At 44.0% G+C, this 20,007-nt stretch overlaps 1 protein-coding gene across 5 annotated transcripts in view; it reads right to left on the reverse strand.

The window, feature by feature from the left end:
* FRMPD1 (FERM and PDZ domain containing 1) overlaps positions 1-20,007 on the reverse strand; it is an 89,811-nt gene that overhangs the window by 19,310 nt on the left and 50,494 nt on the right. For 4 of the 5 annotated variants that reach the window (XM_066256714.1, XM_066256716.1, XM_066256715.1 and 1 more), the window contains 10 exons: positions 19,756-19,801; positions 13,632-13,739; positions 10,941-11,036; positions 7,338-7,463; positions 6,118-6,237; positions 5,145-5,281; positions 3,806-3,932; positions 3,572-3,667; positions 1,546-1,728; positions 586-733 (listed from right to left, as the gene is read on the reverse strand). In XM_066256714.1, coding sequence (XP_066112811.1) covers positions 586-733; positions 1,546-1,728; positions 3,572-3,667; positions 3,806-3,932; positions 5,145-5,281; positions 6,118-6,237; positions 7,338-7,463; positions 10,941-11,036; positions 13,632-13,739; positions 19,756-19,801 — 1,187 coding nt within the window. The remainder of the gene's footprint in view (positions 1-585; positions 734-1,545; positions 1,729-3,571; positions 3,668-3,805; positions 3,933-5,144; positions 5,282-6,117; positions 6,238-7,337; positions 7,464-10,940; positions 11,037-13,631; positions 13,740-19,755; positions 19,802-20,007) is intronic. The other variant, XM_066256719.1, reaches the window with a different exon arrangement.

The following is a 20,007-nucleotide window of genomic DNA, read 5'->3' on the forward strand; positions in this document are numbered from 1 at the left end:
CAGTTGTTAAACATTTATCAGAAAACCACAGGGAAAATGCTGCGTCAACAGTGCTGAAGCAGAAACCTGAGAGAAAGTGAAGGTTGGCCTGGATGACTGTTCACCCCACTGGCCTCCACTGCTCCACTCCTTATGCGATATGATTTTGGGGCCCTTCTATCTCCAGATCCCCCTTCCTCTAAAGGTGTAAGGTTGAGAATTTCTATTATAATGCAAGAGAATGCAAAAGAATTCATGGGTCTGGAATGAGAAGCCAGGTCATCTGTATTTTTTGAACAAATAACTGACAGCTCTGTTTGCTGGCAAATAAAGACAGATACAGTGAGTCTTAGAGATGATTTCAGGAAATTCTACAGGGAATCAGAGACCTTCTTTGGTTTTCAGGACTCTGAGGTATAAAGAAAGCTTGTCGGTTCAGGACTTTAGAAAGAGCAACTGTTTACCAGGAAATAAATGGAGAAATAGCTGTCATCGACTTGGGGGGAAGCTTCAGCTCAATTCACTTCACTACCTCCCCTTAGGCTGCCCTTCCCTGCAGGCGGTGAAATGGGGCTGTCCTCCCTAGGGCAGGCCCCAGTGCCTCACCTTCCTCAGCAGATACCCGGTGCACCTGTTGTTTGTTCCCCGGCCAGAGGAAAATGGAGGTGACTGGGTCGACAAACAGCCGGTAGTACCCAGCAATCAGGCAGGCTAGGTCCTTTGCACTGTTGGATTCCAGCAGCAAAGTTAGAACCTTTGAAGGTAAAGAGAGCTCTTAAGTTTATAAAGAACTCAGGAACAGTCTAAAGCCTGACAAGACCAGGTAGGGCCAATGAGAGATCCCAAGCAAATCCAGCCATAGCCCACAGGCAGGCCTCATGGCCTGTATTCTCACCTTTAAGATTTGAAATGAGAGTGTGTGTGTGCCTGTGCGCACACACACAGTGGAAAGTTCCTCCCAGAGACTATCCACAATATCTCCTGCCTCTCCATCCCATTCCCTTACCCTATCACCCCCATCTGAACCACCCACCTCACTCTGCTCTTCATATAATAGGGCCCCTTCAAGACCTGACCTAGAAAAGGAAAAGGAGCAAGAGCAAATGGAGACGGAGGGTGAGGGTGCTAAGAATAAAGCACCATCCTTGAGCAGGTTGATATTAAAGCAAAGGAAGGCAGGATGGATGCAGGACCTTCCAGATAGACTCAAAAAGTACACAACATCATTTACCCATTTTAACTGCTGCCATTCAAAACTCTCGGACAGCTATTCTGGTCCCATGCATATGATACAATCCTCTGGTGTTCCCGTCTAAGTTTATGAACCCCTCAGGAAAGCACAGGGTCAGGCTCAGTTTATACAAAAATCCTTTTAGGACCTGCCCAGGAAAATGTACCCTGATTACCACTGTTCCTTTGATGGGACAGAATGGACAATTCATCGTCCTCTTTAAGCAAATGTTGGACATTAGACTTTGTTAATATCAAAACTCATATAAACTACCCTAAAATAATTTATCCCTGAATTCCAGAAGTGGGATTCAGAATCTCTTCCTTGTGTGTTACCTTGATGTCCTGGAGATAGACTTTGACCATGCTCACTTTCTCAGACTCTTCCGTTAGCTCGACACGGCTGATGTTTGCAAACTCTGCCAACGTGGATATGATGTTGAGTTTGCTATTGATAATTTGGCTGATCCCATACTTGGCTCCGACTAGAAGGGAAACGTAGGATTCCCTATCTTGTAACTGGAGAAAGGCAGAGGAGGAATTAGTTTCCATTCATAAGCTAGTGAAAATACACTGCACATGTAAGACATGGCACCTCACTCGGGAAACTCCTTGATTCTTATTTCAAGTCCTCACCACCACTCCCCAGACCACCAAGATAGGCGGTAGCCTAACTGGACCCCATCTATGGCTAAATTAAGTATAAACTTACCTCCCTTAAGACATTTTACAATAGCCAAACCAGGTTGCTAACCTGTTCCATAGACGCAACCTGTGTTTCCACAACAATGTGCCAATTTCACTCCTCTTGCAATTCCTTCCCTGCCGTCATTACCTACTGAAATTCTGACCCTTCTTTAAAAGCTTCCATCAGCCTGACCAGGCGGTGGTGCAGTGGATAGAGCGTCGGACTGGGATGCCGAGACCCAGGTTCGAGACCCCGAGGTTGCCAGCTTGAACATGGGCTCATCTGGTTAGAGCAAAAGCTCACCAACTTGGACCCAAGGTTGCTGGCTCGAGCAAGGGGTTACTCGGTCTGCTGAAGGCCCACGGTCAAGGCACATATGAGAAAGCAATCAATGAACAACTAAGGTGTCGCAATGCGCAACGAAAAACTAATGATTGATGCTTCTCATCTCTCCATTCCTGTCTGTCTGTCCCTGTCTATCCTTCTCTCTGACTCTGTTAAAAATAAATTAATTAATTAATTAAAAAAAAAAAAAACTTCCATCAAAACCTACTGCAAACGTCTACAGCAATATCTGCCTGATCAGCCTCCTCAAACCAGAAGAGTCCCCGTGCTGGTCCCACACTACTTCCTCTGTACTTCTCTCATAGCCCTGAGCTGCAATTTCTTATTTTAATTATTTGTATTCAAGTCTCATATTCCCTGCCAAGTTTCCTGATGACAGGCTGTATTTATCTACGTTTGTAACTCAGTGCCCAGTAAGCACCCCGAGCCAGTTCAATGTGGTTGGCCTCCTCTCCCATTACCAGTCGTTTCCTTAGACAGGAAAGGTAACTGGGGACTGGGCCAGCTGGGAGAGAGCAGGAGTGGCCCTAGGGAAAAGTGGGAAGCTTTTCTTGTACCTTCAAGCCTTCCTTTCTGTGATCTAGTCACTTTTCCACCTTTTGGTCATCTGCTCGTGCAAGAGGCCGTCTACTTTTCCTTCCCCTAACCACCTGATTGCCCTCCCTTGCTCTCAAAGCACTGATTCTTTTTTTCCATCTATATTGTTAGGTCACCAATATGATTAAATTGACCCATCACTGTAAATGACCGAGAGGCACATCAAATCCCCTGAGAAAAAATTTGTAAATATTAAAAAACAAAATCTCTAATTGGCCAATTGTCTGGCTTTGTGCTGGAGGGTTGTGGGGCTGATTGAGCCACACACAACCCCGTTGCGGGCTGGTGAAAAAGCACAGGGCTATAGGCGCCGAGGCTCCAAGAAGGAAGCTGGAGGAGGAACAGGTAACAGAGCACAGGGCTCCTTACTTCTCTTTTCTATCCTCAGGTCCATCTCTCAGTTCTTCCCTTCTTTTGAACAATCAGGGCCCCAGTCTGGCAGTAAGTCCAACATTCTTATCTTTCCTTCATGATTTCCATGTTTCTCTCTTCACCTCCATATTCCCAAAGCCCCAGAGTAAATAGCTTACAGTACCCTTCCCTCAAAATGCTAGGGCTTGCACCAAGCAAGAACATAATAAACACTCCCCGGTGTCATGATATTTAGTTTCCCAAACTCATTCTAACACATGACAGGGTTCTCAAGAATTTTAGGCTAGAAGATTAACTGATCTTCAGAGGACTTCTAAGGTCCCCTATAGGAGTGAGATTCCACAGTTCTCTACTACGTACCATTAAAGTAGCATTGAAGATTTTCCCGCCATACGTCTTGAGTTCCCCAAGGATCTGTAAATAGTTTAAACGTAGCTGGGCAGCAGAAATAAGTTGCTTAAATAGGAAAAAAAAAAAGACTGTTAAGTTCAAGTTACTCAGTTGCCTAAAATCGTGATGAAGATGCAGTCCCTGAGGTTCCACGACAGACAGCTAAGCTCGCTGAGTGGTCGGCAGAGGCTGCGGCTGCCTTACCTTCTGTCGGGGTTCCAGCAAATGCTGGTTCCTCTTCATGTGGAAGCTTATGGCTTTCTTGATGTCTTTGCCTTTCATGTTTCGGAGTAAAGTTGGAGATATGAAGTTCTCTATTCCCCAGTCTTTCCTGCCATGAGACATTGGGGACAAGGAGGCTCATGTTTACAGTGTATTTGGTGGCCCTAATGAAGAGCATAATTACATTTGGTTCAGTACTTAGTGCTCCCAGAGTACTGCAATTGAGCCTCTTTCTCAACAGAAGATACATACATATGCACAGACATGTGTATATAAATATATATAAATGTATATTTTATATATTATATATAAATATTAATATATAATTTATATATAAAACATAAAAATGTTCTATGTTAACATATTATTTATGTTTTATATAAATATGTAATGTATACATTTATAAATATATGTATATGTATTCCCCCCCCCAACACATACACAAAAACCACAGCCACTCAGGAATTAAATCCCACTGATCTTTCTGGGACTCATCACTCTTGGTGTGGTGTGATATTCTGTTCATCACAGCAGGAGATCTCAATCATTTTTTAGTATAATATATATGTGTGACAAATAATGATCATGCATGCAAAACACACTCTCACGGGAAAACACCTGTGATACCCCCCTCCCCCAGGTCATGCTTCAGAAAGAATGGCAGCCTATCAGCCTCCAAATCCTCCAACAAACTAGTTAAAAATACAGATTCTCAGTCTTACTCTCTAGTGATGTGACCCAGTATATCAGGGATAGGACCTAGGATCTGTTTTATTTTTTAAATATGATTCCCACTTGATTTCGCTAACCCTCTGTTCAGACAGGACAACAGCACTGAGATTTGGTGAGGGGGTTAGCAAACCTGGCTGACACTGCCAAGAGCAAAGCAGAATTTAAGCTAGCAATCAGGTGGTGTTGGAATCCCAGGACTTGAAACTGCCTCGTTAGGAACATAATACAACCTGATTGGTTCACACAACATTAATTTCCAAGCATTCCTGCCCTTATCAGAGCAGTCACCATCAAACAATTTCCCCAGACATTTGCCCAGGAACTGGGAACTTACAAAGGGACCCTGTGTCACTCTATCTGCACTTGGCTTCTGCCCCAGAGGGAGCAGCCAGATTCTGACATCTGGGGAAGCCTGGCTGAGTTGGAGAGGGTGGCAAGGAAAATGGATAGAAAGACAACGGACAGATGGCTAGGTGGGTGAATATTAGCTCTCTATGGAATCTGACCATTCTGGCCAGGGGCCAGCCAAATTATCAGTGCAGCACAGCTGCTGTTGATGGGCCATGGAAATCCCCTGCCACTCACTCACTCTATGTACTTCAGAGAGATCTTCTGTGGCTGAGCGCATGCGTAGATCCGCTCCTGGATATGCAGGGCTGCAAGTCGAAGCGCAGCACTACATTTCATCTCCACAGCAAAGCGCTCCTGGAGCACGTCGCTGCAGCTCTAGAAGAGATCATATCAGAGGAATTGGGAAACGAGAACACACGGATTGTGTTCCTAGTTCTCTCAAGTGAAAGGCAGCAGGACCAGGAGCTCACCTTTAGACCTGGCTTGTGCCGATACTTGGCTGTGTGACCTTGGTTAAGTGACTAAAAGTCTCTGAATGTTGTTCTTGCCATTGCTAAATGGGGATACTGAAGTCTACCTTACACGGTTTCTGTGAGGTCTGAATTAGATAATGCATATAAAAACAGGTATGAGGAATACAGTGTTATACAAATATAGAGGAGTGTTATTATTTGCTACCGCCATTTCTGTAAGACCATGGGCAAATCAATCCAACTAGTTTGAGTTATCTCATCTGTAAAATGTTGATGCCTCCCAAATGATTCCTTTTCATCAGAAAAATGGCATAATAAATCTCATCTGAGGAGGCAGAGGAAGGAGCAGCAGGCTTCAGGGATCCAGGAAGCCATTTGGCTCCACCACCAAATGGGTGACCCAGGCAAGTCATGTGAACTTCTCAAGACTCAGTTTCATCGTTTCTAAAATAAAGCTTTGAAGCACTAAAGCCTCTTTTAGCAATAAAAACTGTAACTCTAAAAATCTTAAATGGTATTAGGAAATGTATCATCTACAGTTAGGACTAAGCCAAAATTTTATCAGTTTATCACTAACATAACAACTCAGTGACTGAAAAAGGAATTCTGAGGGAAATCCAGGCCCATTCTCCTTCAGATAAAGATAATCCCTCCCCAGAGTCACTTATTGCCTTCAAAATAACCTGATGTGTCATCTTTGAGAACTACTGTTGTTTTCGGAAGTGCAGACCCAGTCACCTGCAGATAGAGGTATTCAAAGGCCACCGGGTCTTCTTTCAGGAGGTCCAGGGGGTCCTTGGGAACAAAACACACCCTGAAGAGGCAGCGGTAGTCATGTGACTCCTCCCTTTCTACCACCTGTGATGGGTAAGAAAGAGACCATCAATCTGAACTGCCTTTGTCCTTGTGGTTATTCCACAAAACAACAAAGGAAAAGACAATGAAAGTCTCTGGAGATACCAATTTTAGTGCTTCCCAAGACAGCACAGACATTTGCTCCTAATTTGATTTTCCCATGGGTATAAAATGTAAAAGGCTCAAAAGAGCAAAGTTTCCCACTGACTCCATCAACCTGTTCCTCTTTCCAAAAGAAACTTCTGGAAAGAAATCTCCAGTTTTTTACATGCCCTTACAGAAACAGTCTATGTATATATATTATACATGCTTCAATTCATGAATATTCCTTTCTTTCCCACAAATAATAGTATAGTAAACATTATATATATTTTGTACCATACCTATTTTCACTTTAACTATCTTAGGGATTTAATTTGACTTTCTTTTCTAATGCTAATAGAAGTTATTTTTTAAAAGTTTGCAAGCAGCAGCATTAGAAGGTGGGTGAGTAGGGTAAGAATCCATCTGCAATGAAGAATGCTGAGTGGCTCCCACGAAGCCATGCCTTGCTCATGCTGTTGCCCTGCTTACAAAGCCCCTTCTCCTTTTGCAGATGTGGAAATCCTGCTCATCTTTGTCACAGTACACATTCAACAAGGATTTGTTGAACTGACCTGTGTTTGGCTTTAAAAGGTTGGTAAAACAAATCACTGACTGGCTGGGAGATTGAGCGGCGCAGAGGGACTGGCTGTTTGCTCTGTGCTGTCTCACAGAAAGGACTTAGACACAGCAACCAATGCTCCCCTGACATCTCCAGGGCAGCAGGTTCGGGGGAAGATCATCAGAGCTGGAAGCAAAAGATGAGGTTCTATTGGCTGCTACCTTGGGTAAGTCACTTTACCTCTCTAAGCCTCTGTTTCCCATCAGCAAAATGGGGCCCTGTCTACCTCATTTGAAAATCAGGCCTAATTCTAGTCCTGTTGTTCCCAGGCTGAGTGAGCTCTGTGCCTTCTTAGTGCATCAGACCTGCAGATGTGCTTAGCCCTGTGTCCAAAGTTCCTGCCTGAGGCATGCAGCTTGCCCAGCCCGACCTCCTCACCAGGAGCAGGAGCAGGTCGTACCTGCTGGATGAGCTCCTCCTCATGCAGCAGGTGCAGCCGTGAGACACTGTACTGCTCTTCCAGGACCAGCGCAAAGTACTCCGTACTTCGGATCGACAGCTTCTCCTTCACCGTGAGGATGATGTCCTGCCAGGCACAGAGAGGCATGAGGGTCACCTGAGGAGCAGGCTGGGCCTCTCACTCAGGCACAGAACAGCAAGGACTTCCCTGGCCTCTCTGCTCCTTGGTGAGCTGGAAAGAGAAAAGCCCATGCTCATTCAGTCCACTGCCAAGTCGCAGCTGACCCTTGATCGGCCACACATGGGACTTCTCATGGCCCTTCCAGGCCGTACACCATTCCTCAGGGATTCGGGGCCACCCACATGGCTATCCTCTCTTGCTTCACTTGGAAGATGAAAGCCACCCACTGGGGGCTTATGCCTCTCTTCAAGGTCTCCAGATTCATCTCTCTGGAGTCTGCATATTCAACTGCTTAACAGAAAGACTCCCACCACCCACCTGCTATGCCACTGTGAGAAATTAATCAGATGTTTCTGAACCTCAGTTTCTTCCTGAGAAATAGAGGATAATGATGTCTATTTAGAATTGCTGATAGGATGGAATAATTAATACTGTGCCACTAGAGTTGCTATGCCATGTTTCCCTTCTTCACTACAGCAGCCCTTTGTCATCACAAGGTCTTTGCAGCCTCAAGGCATTCACACGTGCTGTTCCCTCTGCCTAGCACACTTTTCCCATTACTATTCACAATGCTGTTTCTTTCTCTCTGAAGAGACTTTCTCTGGTTACTGTTTCTACATGTGAATGCCCTTGTTATTCTCTGTTTCTAGGTCCTATTTATCTCCCTCATCACTATTTTTTTATTTTTTATTTTTATTTATTCATTTTAGAGAGGAGAGACAGAGAGACAGAGAGAGAGAGACAGGGGGGAGGAGCTGGAAGCATCAACTCCCATATGTGCCTTGACCAGGCAAGCCCAGGGTTTTGAACTGGCGACCTCAGCATTTCCAGGTCGACGCTTTATCCACTGCGCCACCACAGGTCAGTGCATCACTATTTTTTTAAATACTTTAATTGATGGATTTCATATAGAGGGGACGGGAGAGAGAGAGAGAGAGAGAGAGAGAGAGAGAGAAACATCAATCTGTTTCTGTATGTGCTCTGACCAGGCATCGAACCAGCAACCTTTGCTTATCAGGACGATGCTCTAACCAACTGAGCTATCTGGCCAGGACACCTCATCACTATATAATATATTTTAAAGCTATGTTCTTTAGTGAGAGACAGCATAGTAAAGTTAAGTGAATGGGTTACTAGCTGTGTATCCTCGGATAAACTGCTTACTTTCCTTATGCTGAGTGTTTTCATCTGTAAAATTGTAATAATATTTACACCTATCTCATAGGGTTGTTGTGTGTGTTAAATTAATTTCCCACATAAGGCACTTAGAACAATACCTGGCAGATGGCAAGTGTTCAATTATTGCTAGCTGCTAAGATTTGTCTTCTTGTTTTTTGCCTCTCACCCCACTAGATGGTAAACTCCCTGAGAACATGAACCTGGCTGGCCTTGTGCTCCATTATATCCCCAAAGGTTGGTCCTCAGTAATGCTCAATAAAATTTCACTTGATGAATAATCATCATCACAGATTCATCATAGATGTCCTGCCAGAACCTTAGATTTAGTAAGTGTCAGACCATTAGGTGCTGCCTCCTTCTCACAGCTCCCGATTCTGAATACCGTTTCCACTTGTTCCATCACCCTCCATGTGAAACCAGTGACTAAGTCTGGAAGAGTCTCTCTGCTTCTGTAACTCGGCAACACTAATTCAGTGCCTACTGGGAACTGACCATAATGGAGAGCCCGTCCCCACTCTCCAGTCTCCCACATCTATCTTGGCTTGAATTCACACACTTCTCTCGGCTTTGTAGAGTGGTGTCCTATGGACCCCCCATCACCCACTGTACCTTGATTCTATAACGGGTTGACAAATCATAGCCAGTAGGTCAAATCCAACCTACTGCTTGTTTTTGTAATTAAAGTTATGTGGGAAGCCAGCCATTTGCTACAATGCAGAGTTGAGGAACTGTGACAGAGACCCTACAGCTTGCAAAACCTGAAATATTTACTATCAGGCACTTTACAGAAAACGTTTCCTGAGTCCTGACACAGAGGAACTTGTCTAAGGCTTGACCTGGTCATGCTCTCCCTTGCTCAAGAACACCGAGTGGCTCCTGATGGCTCATTAGCCCAAATCCAAACTCCTCAGCTTCATATTCAGGGCTCTCAAGTATCAGATGTCAACCAATTTCTACCACTTTATCTTCTGCTGCTCCTACCAATGACCTCTGCTCATAAGCCCCATATATTTGACAAACTTTGCCATATTTGGATCTTGGTTGAGTGGCATAGCCCATGCCCAGGATGTTGTCTTTACATCCCACTCCTGGCCCATTCCTGTCAGAACCCACCCAACTTTCCAAGTCTGCCTCATAGCCCACCACTCCCCAGCGGTCTTTCCTTGCCACCAACTAGATCTCTCTCCCCTGAATCACTTTCCATGTCCCCTTTCCATGGTCCTAAGCATGCTGTACCTTTCATACAGAATTATCCCCAGGTCATCTCTTCACCCCAGCCCCACCCCAAGACTCTGGCTCCCTTTGGGTGTGACCCTAGGCAATTTATTTCTGTAACATCAAGTTTTCCAACACACAAAAAAATGTTAGTAAATGTTTGCTGGGTCAAATGACATACTAGTTTCCTTGATTTAGAAAAGAGGGATTTCCTAGATGCCCTTCAAAGCTCAGCTCTGGTCCAGCTTCTTTCCAAGGCCTTCTCTGATGTCCTAACCCTAACCCTCCCAACAAGCCCTTTGTTCCTCATGTCCCCATGTTTCTTTTTCTCTGCATCTTGGCACCTTCTCTCTGTTCAGAAGTCTTCTATAAATTTTCTCTTTTTATTCCTTATTTTTACAAATTAATTTGCTTTCAGTTAAAAAAGAAAAGACACAGGATGGAACAGATGGTGCACTTACCCTTGTGCACAGAGCACCTCCCTGTCCCTCTCTCTATAGCCCTTATTTCATCCTACCCTGGGCTACTGGGAGCTCCTTGAATGTCCATCCTCCCTCAGCTAGGCTGTAAGCTCCTGGGAGACCGTGTCCACACTGTACCTAGCTCTCTACCTCACCCCTGCCCACAGCATCTTGTATGGGGGAACTAGCTGAATATAAGTAAAGCTGATTTCAACTCAAAATAGAATATGCAGAGACCTGAGCCCACCATGACACCTTGCCTGGGTTTTTGGCTGCTTTAGTCTTTCAGGAAGCAGGTAGGGTCACACACATGAGGCAGGGAATCCTAGTGGTTAAGGCTGAAAGCTTATGAGTTGTAATATGACATTGGGCAAGTCAGTTCACCTCTCTGAGCCCTGATTTCCTCCCCTGCAAGATACCATCTTGCTGGGTGGTTGTGCTTGGCTTATTGCAGGTGCTCAGACTACGATGGTTGTGAGACCACCAAGGCAGCCGCAGGGCAAGATGCCGGAGTCCTAGGAGCCAGCAAATCCTCACTGGGGAAGAGATTCAACTTTACTCTTAATACCTTCACAGTTGTATCTGCCTCAAACTTGAAAGCTTTGGTCTGTCCATTCTCCAAGTACAGCTTGAGCACGTTGGGCATACACAGCAGAGAATTTCCCTGGAAAACACAAGGGTACCGTTGAAACTACTAGCCCTTCCTGCCCCTGGTGTGACAAATCCTCAGCCTCCCCAGCCTTCCTAGAGCAGAGAATAGGATCCTCTCTAACCTCCTCATCATGCCATGGGTTGATTCCTGGCATCTGGAGACTTCTCCAATGGAGGAGGCCTCTGTCATAGAGACAGGCACACTTTGTTTAAGGGACAGCCACTAGATCTGTGAGACAGGAGGAATGCTGGAGAACAGCGATCCCTGCCACAAGCATACCAATAGCGCTACACCAGCTTACATGATGTCTCAGAATTACCAGCTGATACTTCACTACTGGTTGCTATCCTTAGGGGATGCAGTTTAGCAAGTCAGATGACAAGCATGCACACTGTCCCAAATAATGTCTTATGAGGTGGAGTGAAACCCTCAGAGCCCCTCATCCCCATTTTACTGCTGCGTCCCTGTAGGGAAGCATCACCAAAGGACAGAGGGCTGCTCGCTGCCTCCACTCATCTCAACTATCACCCCATACTTGCAGGATCTCCCAAGGGACTCTACCAACTTTTGGAGGGTTGGGGGGAAGGAGGCAGAGGCCTGGCCATGTCTGGTGACCCAAGCCAGCCAGAATCCTTGAGGTGGAGCAGGGCAGGAAAAGATTCCCTTTGGACTTGGAGCATCCCCCAGGGCCAGCTCTCATAACCACAGCCTCTGAGTGTTAATGTAAATAAAGAGCACCCTTGGGGCTAGCATCCCCCAAACCAGTGAGAAGTTCTAGAGCAGTGGTAGCCAACCTGGTCCCTACCGCCCACTAGTGGGCGTTCCAGCTTTCGTGGTGGGTGGTAGCGGAGCAACCAAAGTATAAATAAAAAGATAGATTTAACTTGTAAGTTGTTTTATAAAGATTTATTCTGCCAAACTTAGCAAAAATCCGACATAAAGTACTTGGCAAGTAATTATTATATACTTTAACTTGCTGTAACTCTTTTTTATAAATTTTATAAAGTAAAGTTACTTCCCTACTTTATAAATCACCATTACTGCGGAACCGGTGGGCGGTTAGAAAATTTTACTACTAACAGAGATACAAAAGTGGGCGGTAGGTATAAAAAGGTTGACTACCCCTGTTCTAGAGTCACTGAGATCCAAGCTACAACCAGTCTTCTTAGTAGGTTCTACCCCCATTTCTCACTACTGTGGGCTACTCTTAAAAACACATGTTGAATTGTTGAATCTAAATTTAATTTAAGAAAGAGTTTCAATCCATTATCACACATGTGGATACACAGAGACCCAAACATTGTTGAGTGACAGGATCTCGGGTCTTTCCTTTCTTCTTTCTCTCTTTCCCTTTCTTTTTTCTTTTCTTTTCTTTCTTTCTCTCTCTTTCCTTTCCCTTCCTTCCCTTCCTTACCTCCCTTCCACCCACCTCCCTTCCTTCCTTCCTTCCTTCCTTCCTTCCTTCCTTCCTTCCTTCCTTCCTTCCTTCCTTCCCTCTTTCCTTCCATTTATTGGGTTGACATTGGTTAACAAAAACTATACAAAATTTTACAACACATCATCTGCACATTGTACTGAGTGTTCACCATGATGAACATATTAGGCCTCCCACCGCCCCTTCCTGAATGAATCCACCTTGCACTCTCAGGTCCAACGACAGTGTGGTCTGTTAAGTAGCAGCCCATGTAGAAAATAAGGGCTCTGCAGATGTGAACCAGATCATTAGGGCCCTTTGTTAAAATGTCCAGGACTCCCCATTTCCTGGTGTCTATGTGAGAAGACCAGATAAGGACAGGCGCTGACCTGGAAATGTTTAAATCTTACATTGATTGCTGAATTCAGAGGAGCAAATGTTACAAACCTGTTGGGAAGGAAATGTGTAAACTATGAATCAATGAGTCTTATTCAATGGTCCACATTAAAAACATAAAACTCCAGCCAATATGTTCTCTTTACAAATATGTCTTAAGAACACCCAACCCAGGATCTCCTCATGTCAAAGAGGACTAAACAGCATGTCACGTGGAAAACAAAAGAAGTGAAGTCACAGGGGTCTGAGTTCCTATATTTTACTGCTATGTGATCTCTTAACCTGTTAATTCTCTTAATCTCTTTAAGCCTCTACTTCCTCTTTTGTTAAAACACCTCCCTTGTAGGGTACTGTGATGACTAAGGATTAAGTACACAAAAAGTTTAGGTTCCTACAATAGAGGTTCAACTGATGGGCTCTTAAAAAAAAGCCATCCCTACCACCACCATCACCATCAGTATATCACTTTCAGAGGGAATACTGAGTTTAAAGATTCAAAATGAGAACTTAACAGTTGGTATCTATTGAAATTTCATGGCAGGAGAATGGAGGCACAGAATAACAGAGAGCCACACTCAGTGCTTCTTTCTCTGGCCCCCACCCAGAGCCCCTACTTCTCGCCCTGTCTGTGGATTGCATGCACCCTGCTGGGGGTGAACAGGGCTTCTGTCACACCCATTGCACTTCTTCTGCGTCCTCTCCATTCCAGGGGATCCCAGGGTCTCAGGGAGCAGTATGCCAGGCGGTAGCTCCCAGCTTCATGCAGAGTCATTTCAGTCCCCTGCTGAGTGACACACCTGGCTGTGTGCGCTGACCAGCACTTCCTCAGCAAAGTGCACCTTCACAGGGTTGGTCTTCAGCCTGGCTCTCTTCTCCTCAGTCAGGAAGGATGACTTGGGGACTCCCTGCAAAACATTAATGAACAGGACACATTTTAGAACAGGACTTTCATAAAAGCCTTGAACACCTACCTACCTCATTCTTAAAAACAAAAAGAGAACATCTCATTAATGATCTCTTTTCATAAAATCTAGGGACCCCAACACACACAATGTTTTTATGTCTCTGAGAACAGTTGAAGATTCAGTGCTGGGGTACATGATTGTGGTCTGATGAAGACAAAGAGACCTGGCCTGTGAATAAGGAGACCCTAATCCCAGTCCAAGTTCTGCTACTCGATGGTTGTGAGAACTACTTCCAACACAAAATCTTACAGGAGAAAACCAGATTGTGTGAGTGTGACCCGTGTGGTGTGTGTGTGTGTGTGTGTGTGTGTGTGTAAAACAAAATAACTGTGTGACTTTGGCCCAGTCACTGACCTTCTTTGGTCTTCAGTCTTCCCACCAGCACAATGTGGAGAGTTGGACCGGCTCCCCCTCCAGTGTTCCCTGAAGCTCTCAGCCCTGTGAATTATCCTTGGCCCCTCTTTGTTCTTCTCATCTATGAGTGGTACCTTTTCTCCCCAGAGATAAAGGAGTCATCATAGGTTCGTATGGGTATGTGGTGAAGCCCTTGGCCTAGGCTGTATCAGGCTAAACTGTGACACAATGAACAGCAACATGATCTAAACCAACAGGATGTGATCTTAGATGAAATCCTGATATGCTATTTCCCGGCCTGACATCCTATTTTCTTAATCTGGAAAATCCTATAGGACAGCTTCTAGAATGTTCATGGGTATAAGAGTCCCAAGATGGGGCTCTGGGCCATATTCTGTGAAGCCAAGGGAAGAGATATGGAATAGCAATCAGGGAAACTGCTAGAAACAGTATCCATGGACTCCTATATCAAATTTTAATGCAAGAACATAAATAAGATCTTATGGTAACCAGAACCTGGCATGATAGGGTTCATCACTATGATTTAGTATCTCAAATATATGGTTTGCTTTTTAAAAAAAGATTAGTAGAAGGAGAGTGAGGAATGGCAATGTTCCCAGAGAGGAGATATACCCTCTACTGGAGAAATTAACCTCAATTTGCTTTCTCTTTCAAACAGAATGGTTTTCCTACCAGAAGAGATAGAAGGAATACAGGAGATAGAAAGTTATAACCCAAAATTAATGATGAGACTACTAGACTGCTTTGAATGTCTTCAAGAATACCCATAACAGTGACTATACCAGGCTGATAACCCTATTATAGGTATCAATTGGCATCACTCACAGAATAGAGGATAGAAAAAATACTAGGAGTACTAAAGATGGTTAAATATCAAGTTTCCCAGAAAATGAATACAGAAGATTCAAGAAAACACATATTAGTAAGCTTGTCATTAATTCTTGGCAAAATCCAAGGTAAGAGCTGGTCAGAGCTTTCAGACATGAATCACTAATAACTAATATGAAGTTACCAAAAACAAGTCAGAGCCAACCAAGTTCATTTTTCTTTTGAAGACCGAATTCCAGATTAGTAGGCCAGGATCCTGTGGCTATAGTAGTATTCCTTCATTCTTGCAAAACATTTGATAAGGCCTCCTATAATCCCCCTGTGGAAAAGGCCAGATGCAGAGCCATTAGGTGGATGCAAAACTAGTTGACCTATCCTCAAAAATGCCCTGATTTCTAACTAAGCAATTCAGGCTCCCTTTGGCACTGTCTTCATCAATGATGTTTAGCAATGCCTTGAATGAAGTCAAAGAAATGGGACTTAACAGACCTGTAAATGACATGGTGCTGCAAGGTGTCATCAGATCTCAAGTAGCAAAAAATTTGGAGAATAGGTAAAGGAACTGGGAATCTATAAAAGATGTAATGGAAACTCGAGGACCAGGGGCAGCAACAGGTCAGAGGCCAGGCAACCACTGAGAATAAACACAGAGGGTATAGGGGGACAGGGCTGTCAAGAGCCAAAGGGAACAGGGTAAAGTGAACGGTCAAAGCGACAGGTACAACCACCACCCCCCTAAAGACTCAAAGGAATGAGAATCAGGGGCAGAACAAGGGGAGATACAGAGAGAAAAGGAATCTGTGGAGGCAACCGCTATTATCTGTCACCCCAGGGAAAGCAACCCTGCAAGGGTGAGGCCCAGAACTGGATCAGGCTAAATAAAGAAGGCCAACTGGCTGCATAATAGAAAAAGGGGAGGAGACTTAGGAAGACATGGTTCTTTGACAGGAAGAGACAATGACTATAGCTGATGACTGTATAAATAAGTCACAACTCCCTGACTGGAAAATCTCAGCATGCCAGAACACTGGGCCAAAGCAGTGCGATTATTGTGAAGTGTGGCACTGAGGATCAAAAATATCAATTGCACAGCATAAGATGGGGGCGGGGGAAGGCTGGCTGGGAAGCTATTCATTTGAAAAGCAGCTCAGATTTTGGTCAACCACAAGTGTCACCCAAGCCAAAAGCATGACTGGGCCTGCTAAAATGTTAACTCAATCTTGGGCTTCACTAGTGATCTTGGTACATGTTGGAACTTCACCCTCTGTTCTCTGTGGTACTCATACCAGTTGGCCATAGGTGGAATGATATGCCTTTCTGGGTGCTGCAATTTGGGGCAGGGGGTTGCCACAAAATTAGAACCTGTCCAGAAAGTTATCAGAGAAGTGAGAATTCAGAGAAACATACCATATAGTGAAGAACTGAAATAGCTCTTTACACTGCCACATGTAAATATGTAAAGAACTCTCGTTCATACAAGGTTGAGTTGTTCTGAACTAGGACTAATTGGGAGACACAGGAGAAGGGCCTCTCTTCCACATGGAACCATCCCACCATGAAATTAGCTGCTTTGAAAAGACACACTCTCTGTAACGAAAATGTCCAACCCCAGACCCCACCCATAGCTTGGCACCTTTACACATTGTGTCAGCTCCACTACCTGCATACCTGGGCCTCTAAAACATATTTCAAACTACCCACTTGCGCCATCTGATATTAAAAAGAGACCATTGAAAGGATATGAGTTGTCTATTATCCTAGGACATCTAAGTTCTCCCTGGGTTCTAAATTAATTCATCAGAGAGCAGCAGACCTAAGCTGATAAAAAAAACAACAACTCTCTGTGCATGCTTTTGCTGAACTAAAAGTTAATACTTAAAAGGGAAATGAAAGGGACAAGTTGGAAACTATTTCTTTATCTTTTTGCAGTTGCCCCTGCCACCCTGCCCAGATTGACCAACGTCATTTTATGAAGACAGCAGGGTAGAATAGCATAATGCTAATGAGTGTGAGCCTAACAACCTGGAAAATAACCCAGCTGCACTGATTTCTTCATGTGAGACCATGGGCGTGTGAGGCCACAGTGTCCTCATCTGTAAAAGGGGCAGTAATGAATATATCTGCCTTGCAGGATTTTCTTTTGGTAAAAACTAAATAAAACATTAAATATTAGTATCAATATCATAACAATATATACAAATTAATAAAAATGCAGATCTTCACAATTGAAACAGAGCATTCCCCCCCATCAAATTCTATGCCTTACAGAAGCAGTAACTGACAGACCAATTTTGGATTTTATAACCCCTGACCAATCTCAGTCATTTGAGGACTCTTAACAATCTACCAAGGCAAAGGTGAGTGTTCCTTGCTGAAGCAAGACCTCTACGATCATTTATCTTAGGAGCATGTAACTTCTGGTGAGAGGAGAGGGCTAGACAGTGTTCAGGGCATTCCTGGGAGGCACTGAGGGGAGCTATCAACTAGGCTAATTTCAGTTTTCTCTGCAGGACTTCAGAGCACAGCATTCACACTCCCCTTTTCCTGGAATCTCAAGGGAATCTCAGGAGTGGTACTGGAACATGTCTTCCCCTCCCTACACTTTTCATTTTTTAAAGGATGCAGCTATATGCCTCTTCTTATTTAATTTTTGCATTCATTTCTTAGAAATAGAGAATGAAAATAACCACCTAATTAAGATTAAAATGTTCTTGGCCTGACCTGTGGTGGCGCAGTGGATAAAGCGTCGACCTGGAAATGCTGAGGTCGCCGGTTCAAAACCCTGGGCTTGCCTGGTCAAGGCACATATGGGAGTTGATGCTTTCAGCTCCTCCCCCCTTCTCTCTCTCTCCTCTCTGTCTCTCTCTATCTCCCTCTCTCTCTCCTCTCTAAAATGAATAAATAAATAAATAAAAATTTTTAAAAAAAATTAAAAAAAAAAAAGATTAAAATGTTCTCTATTGAGATGATAATCAACTAAATAAAAATAATTTAACACCTGCACAGCCATTTATAATGATTAGCTTTCAGTGCACAGTACACTAATATGAGAAAAGCCAGTGTATTAATAATAGTCTTCCCATCAAGGAACATGGTATGTTTGTCTCCTTTCATGGGAAAAAATATTTTTAACATCCTTTAGTAAATTCTAGTTTCCTTCACATAGGACCTATTTCTTTCTTTTTTCTTAAGTTTTCCTATTTTCTTATATTCTCCCTTAAAGAACTAGTCTTTGGATTTATTTATCAACTTTACCATTTTCCTGTTTTCCAAAGCATCATTTAGATTTTAATTTTTATTATTTTCTTTATTCTGCTTTATGTTTGTTTTATTGGTCTTTTCTCCCAACTTCTTTCACTTAATATTTACTTGACCTATTTCCTTATTTTAAAAAATCATTTATGGTTATTAACTATATTCTGAGTATAGTTTCAGCTATATATACATTTTTTTTTTCTGAAGGTGGAAACGGGGAGAGACAGTCAGACAGACTCCCTCATGCGCCCTACCGGGATCCACCCGGCACGCCCACCAGGGGGCGATGCTCTGCCCCTCCGGGGCCTCGCTCTGTCAGGGCGTTGCTCTGTTGCGACCAGAGCCACTCTAGCGCCTGGGGCAGAGGCCAAGGAGCCATCCCCAGCGCCTGGGCCATCTTTGCTCCAATGGAGCCTTGGCTGCGGGAGGGGAAGAGAGAGACAGAGAGGAAGGAGGGGGGGGTGGAGAAGCAAATGGGCGCTTCTCCTATGTGCCCTGGCCGGGAATCGAACCCGGGTCCCCCGCACGCCAGGCCAACGCTCTACCGCTGAGCCAACCGGCCAGGACTATATATACATTTTAAGTAGAGATCTAATTTGTAATTATTTTCTAACCGGTCTATATTGGTAGTTTTGCTTTTCTATCAGACTCCATCTTTATTAGGCAATAACATTTTTATTTCCAAATGGATTGATGGTTTTAATTAGTTTTTGATAGTTATTAATTTCTATTTTATTGTATTCTGGAAAAAGAGACCTATACAGTGTCTTATTTGGGGAATTTGTTGAGGGTTTTCTTTGGTAGTCTGGTGTGTGGTCAATTAGATTAGATTATTACATGCATAAATTCTCTATGCCTCTACTTATCTTTTGTCTTTACATGGCCAAAGCTAAGAGGTATATATTATAGTCTCTCAGAATGAGAATTTTGTTTCATCTTTCCCCCTTGGTATATTTGTCATATACTCTCCCTGTATCACATGTAGAGGGCTCCTTGCTCCCTGTGGTAGTCTAGGATTGCCATTTCCTCCCTGTGTCTCATCTATGCCACACCTTGCCTTATGATAAACCTCAGAGCTGATGAAATATTTTCACATCCAATATCTCATTTGGTCGTCATAACAACCCATTAGAGAGACAAGGCAGTTATTGTCATCACCACTGTTTCACAAAAGTGAAAACTGAAATGAAATGACTTGCCCGAAGCCATACCACTAAAATCTGCCTTGAGACACCTACTTTGGTGCCCTTCTCATTGTTCCTCTCTGCGTAATCACGGGCCTGCCTCCTTAGCTGGACCACCAGTTCCTGAAGCCTGGACATGTATCTGTTTCCTCCACAGCACCGGCCCACAGGCAGTCTTCAGACAACGCTGGCTGCCTGGCCCCTGCCCACTCTGCCCTTTGCCTCCCTTGTGTATCCTCTGGGGGATATCCCACAGGGAGACAGGGTCTTGGGGTTGAAAAGGGTGAAACTAACACACATAGAAAGAGATTTACCGATGTGCAGCGAACAACTGTTATCGTAACAGAATCTTCAGCTTCCCTGAAAAAGAAAATACAAAAACATTTTGTCATTCTGGGTGATGGTGAGGGGTGTGCGTATGTGTGTGCTCGTGCGCGTGTGAACGTATTAGGGTCAAAAAGACTAGCAGAACAACAAAGGAGCTTCTCCCTCCCTCCTCAGCCTCTTTGGCTCAGGAAACTTAAGAAGGATGTTGAGGAAAGTAATGATCTGCAAAGGAACTTACT

This window comes from Saccopteryx bilineata, chromosome 2 (genome assembly GCF_036850765.1).
Source record: "Saccopteryx bilineata isolate mSacBil1 chromosome 2, mSacBil1_pri_phased_curated, whole genome shotgun sequence".
NCBI classification, from domain to species: Eukaryota; Metazoa; Chordata; class Mammalia; order Chiroptera; family Emballonuridae; genus Saccopteryx; species Saccopteryx bilineata.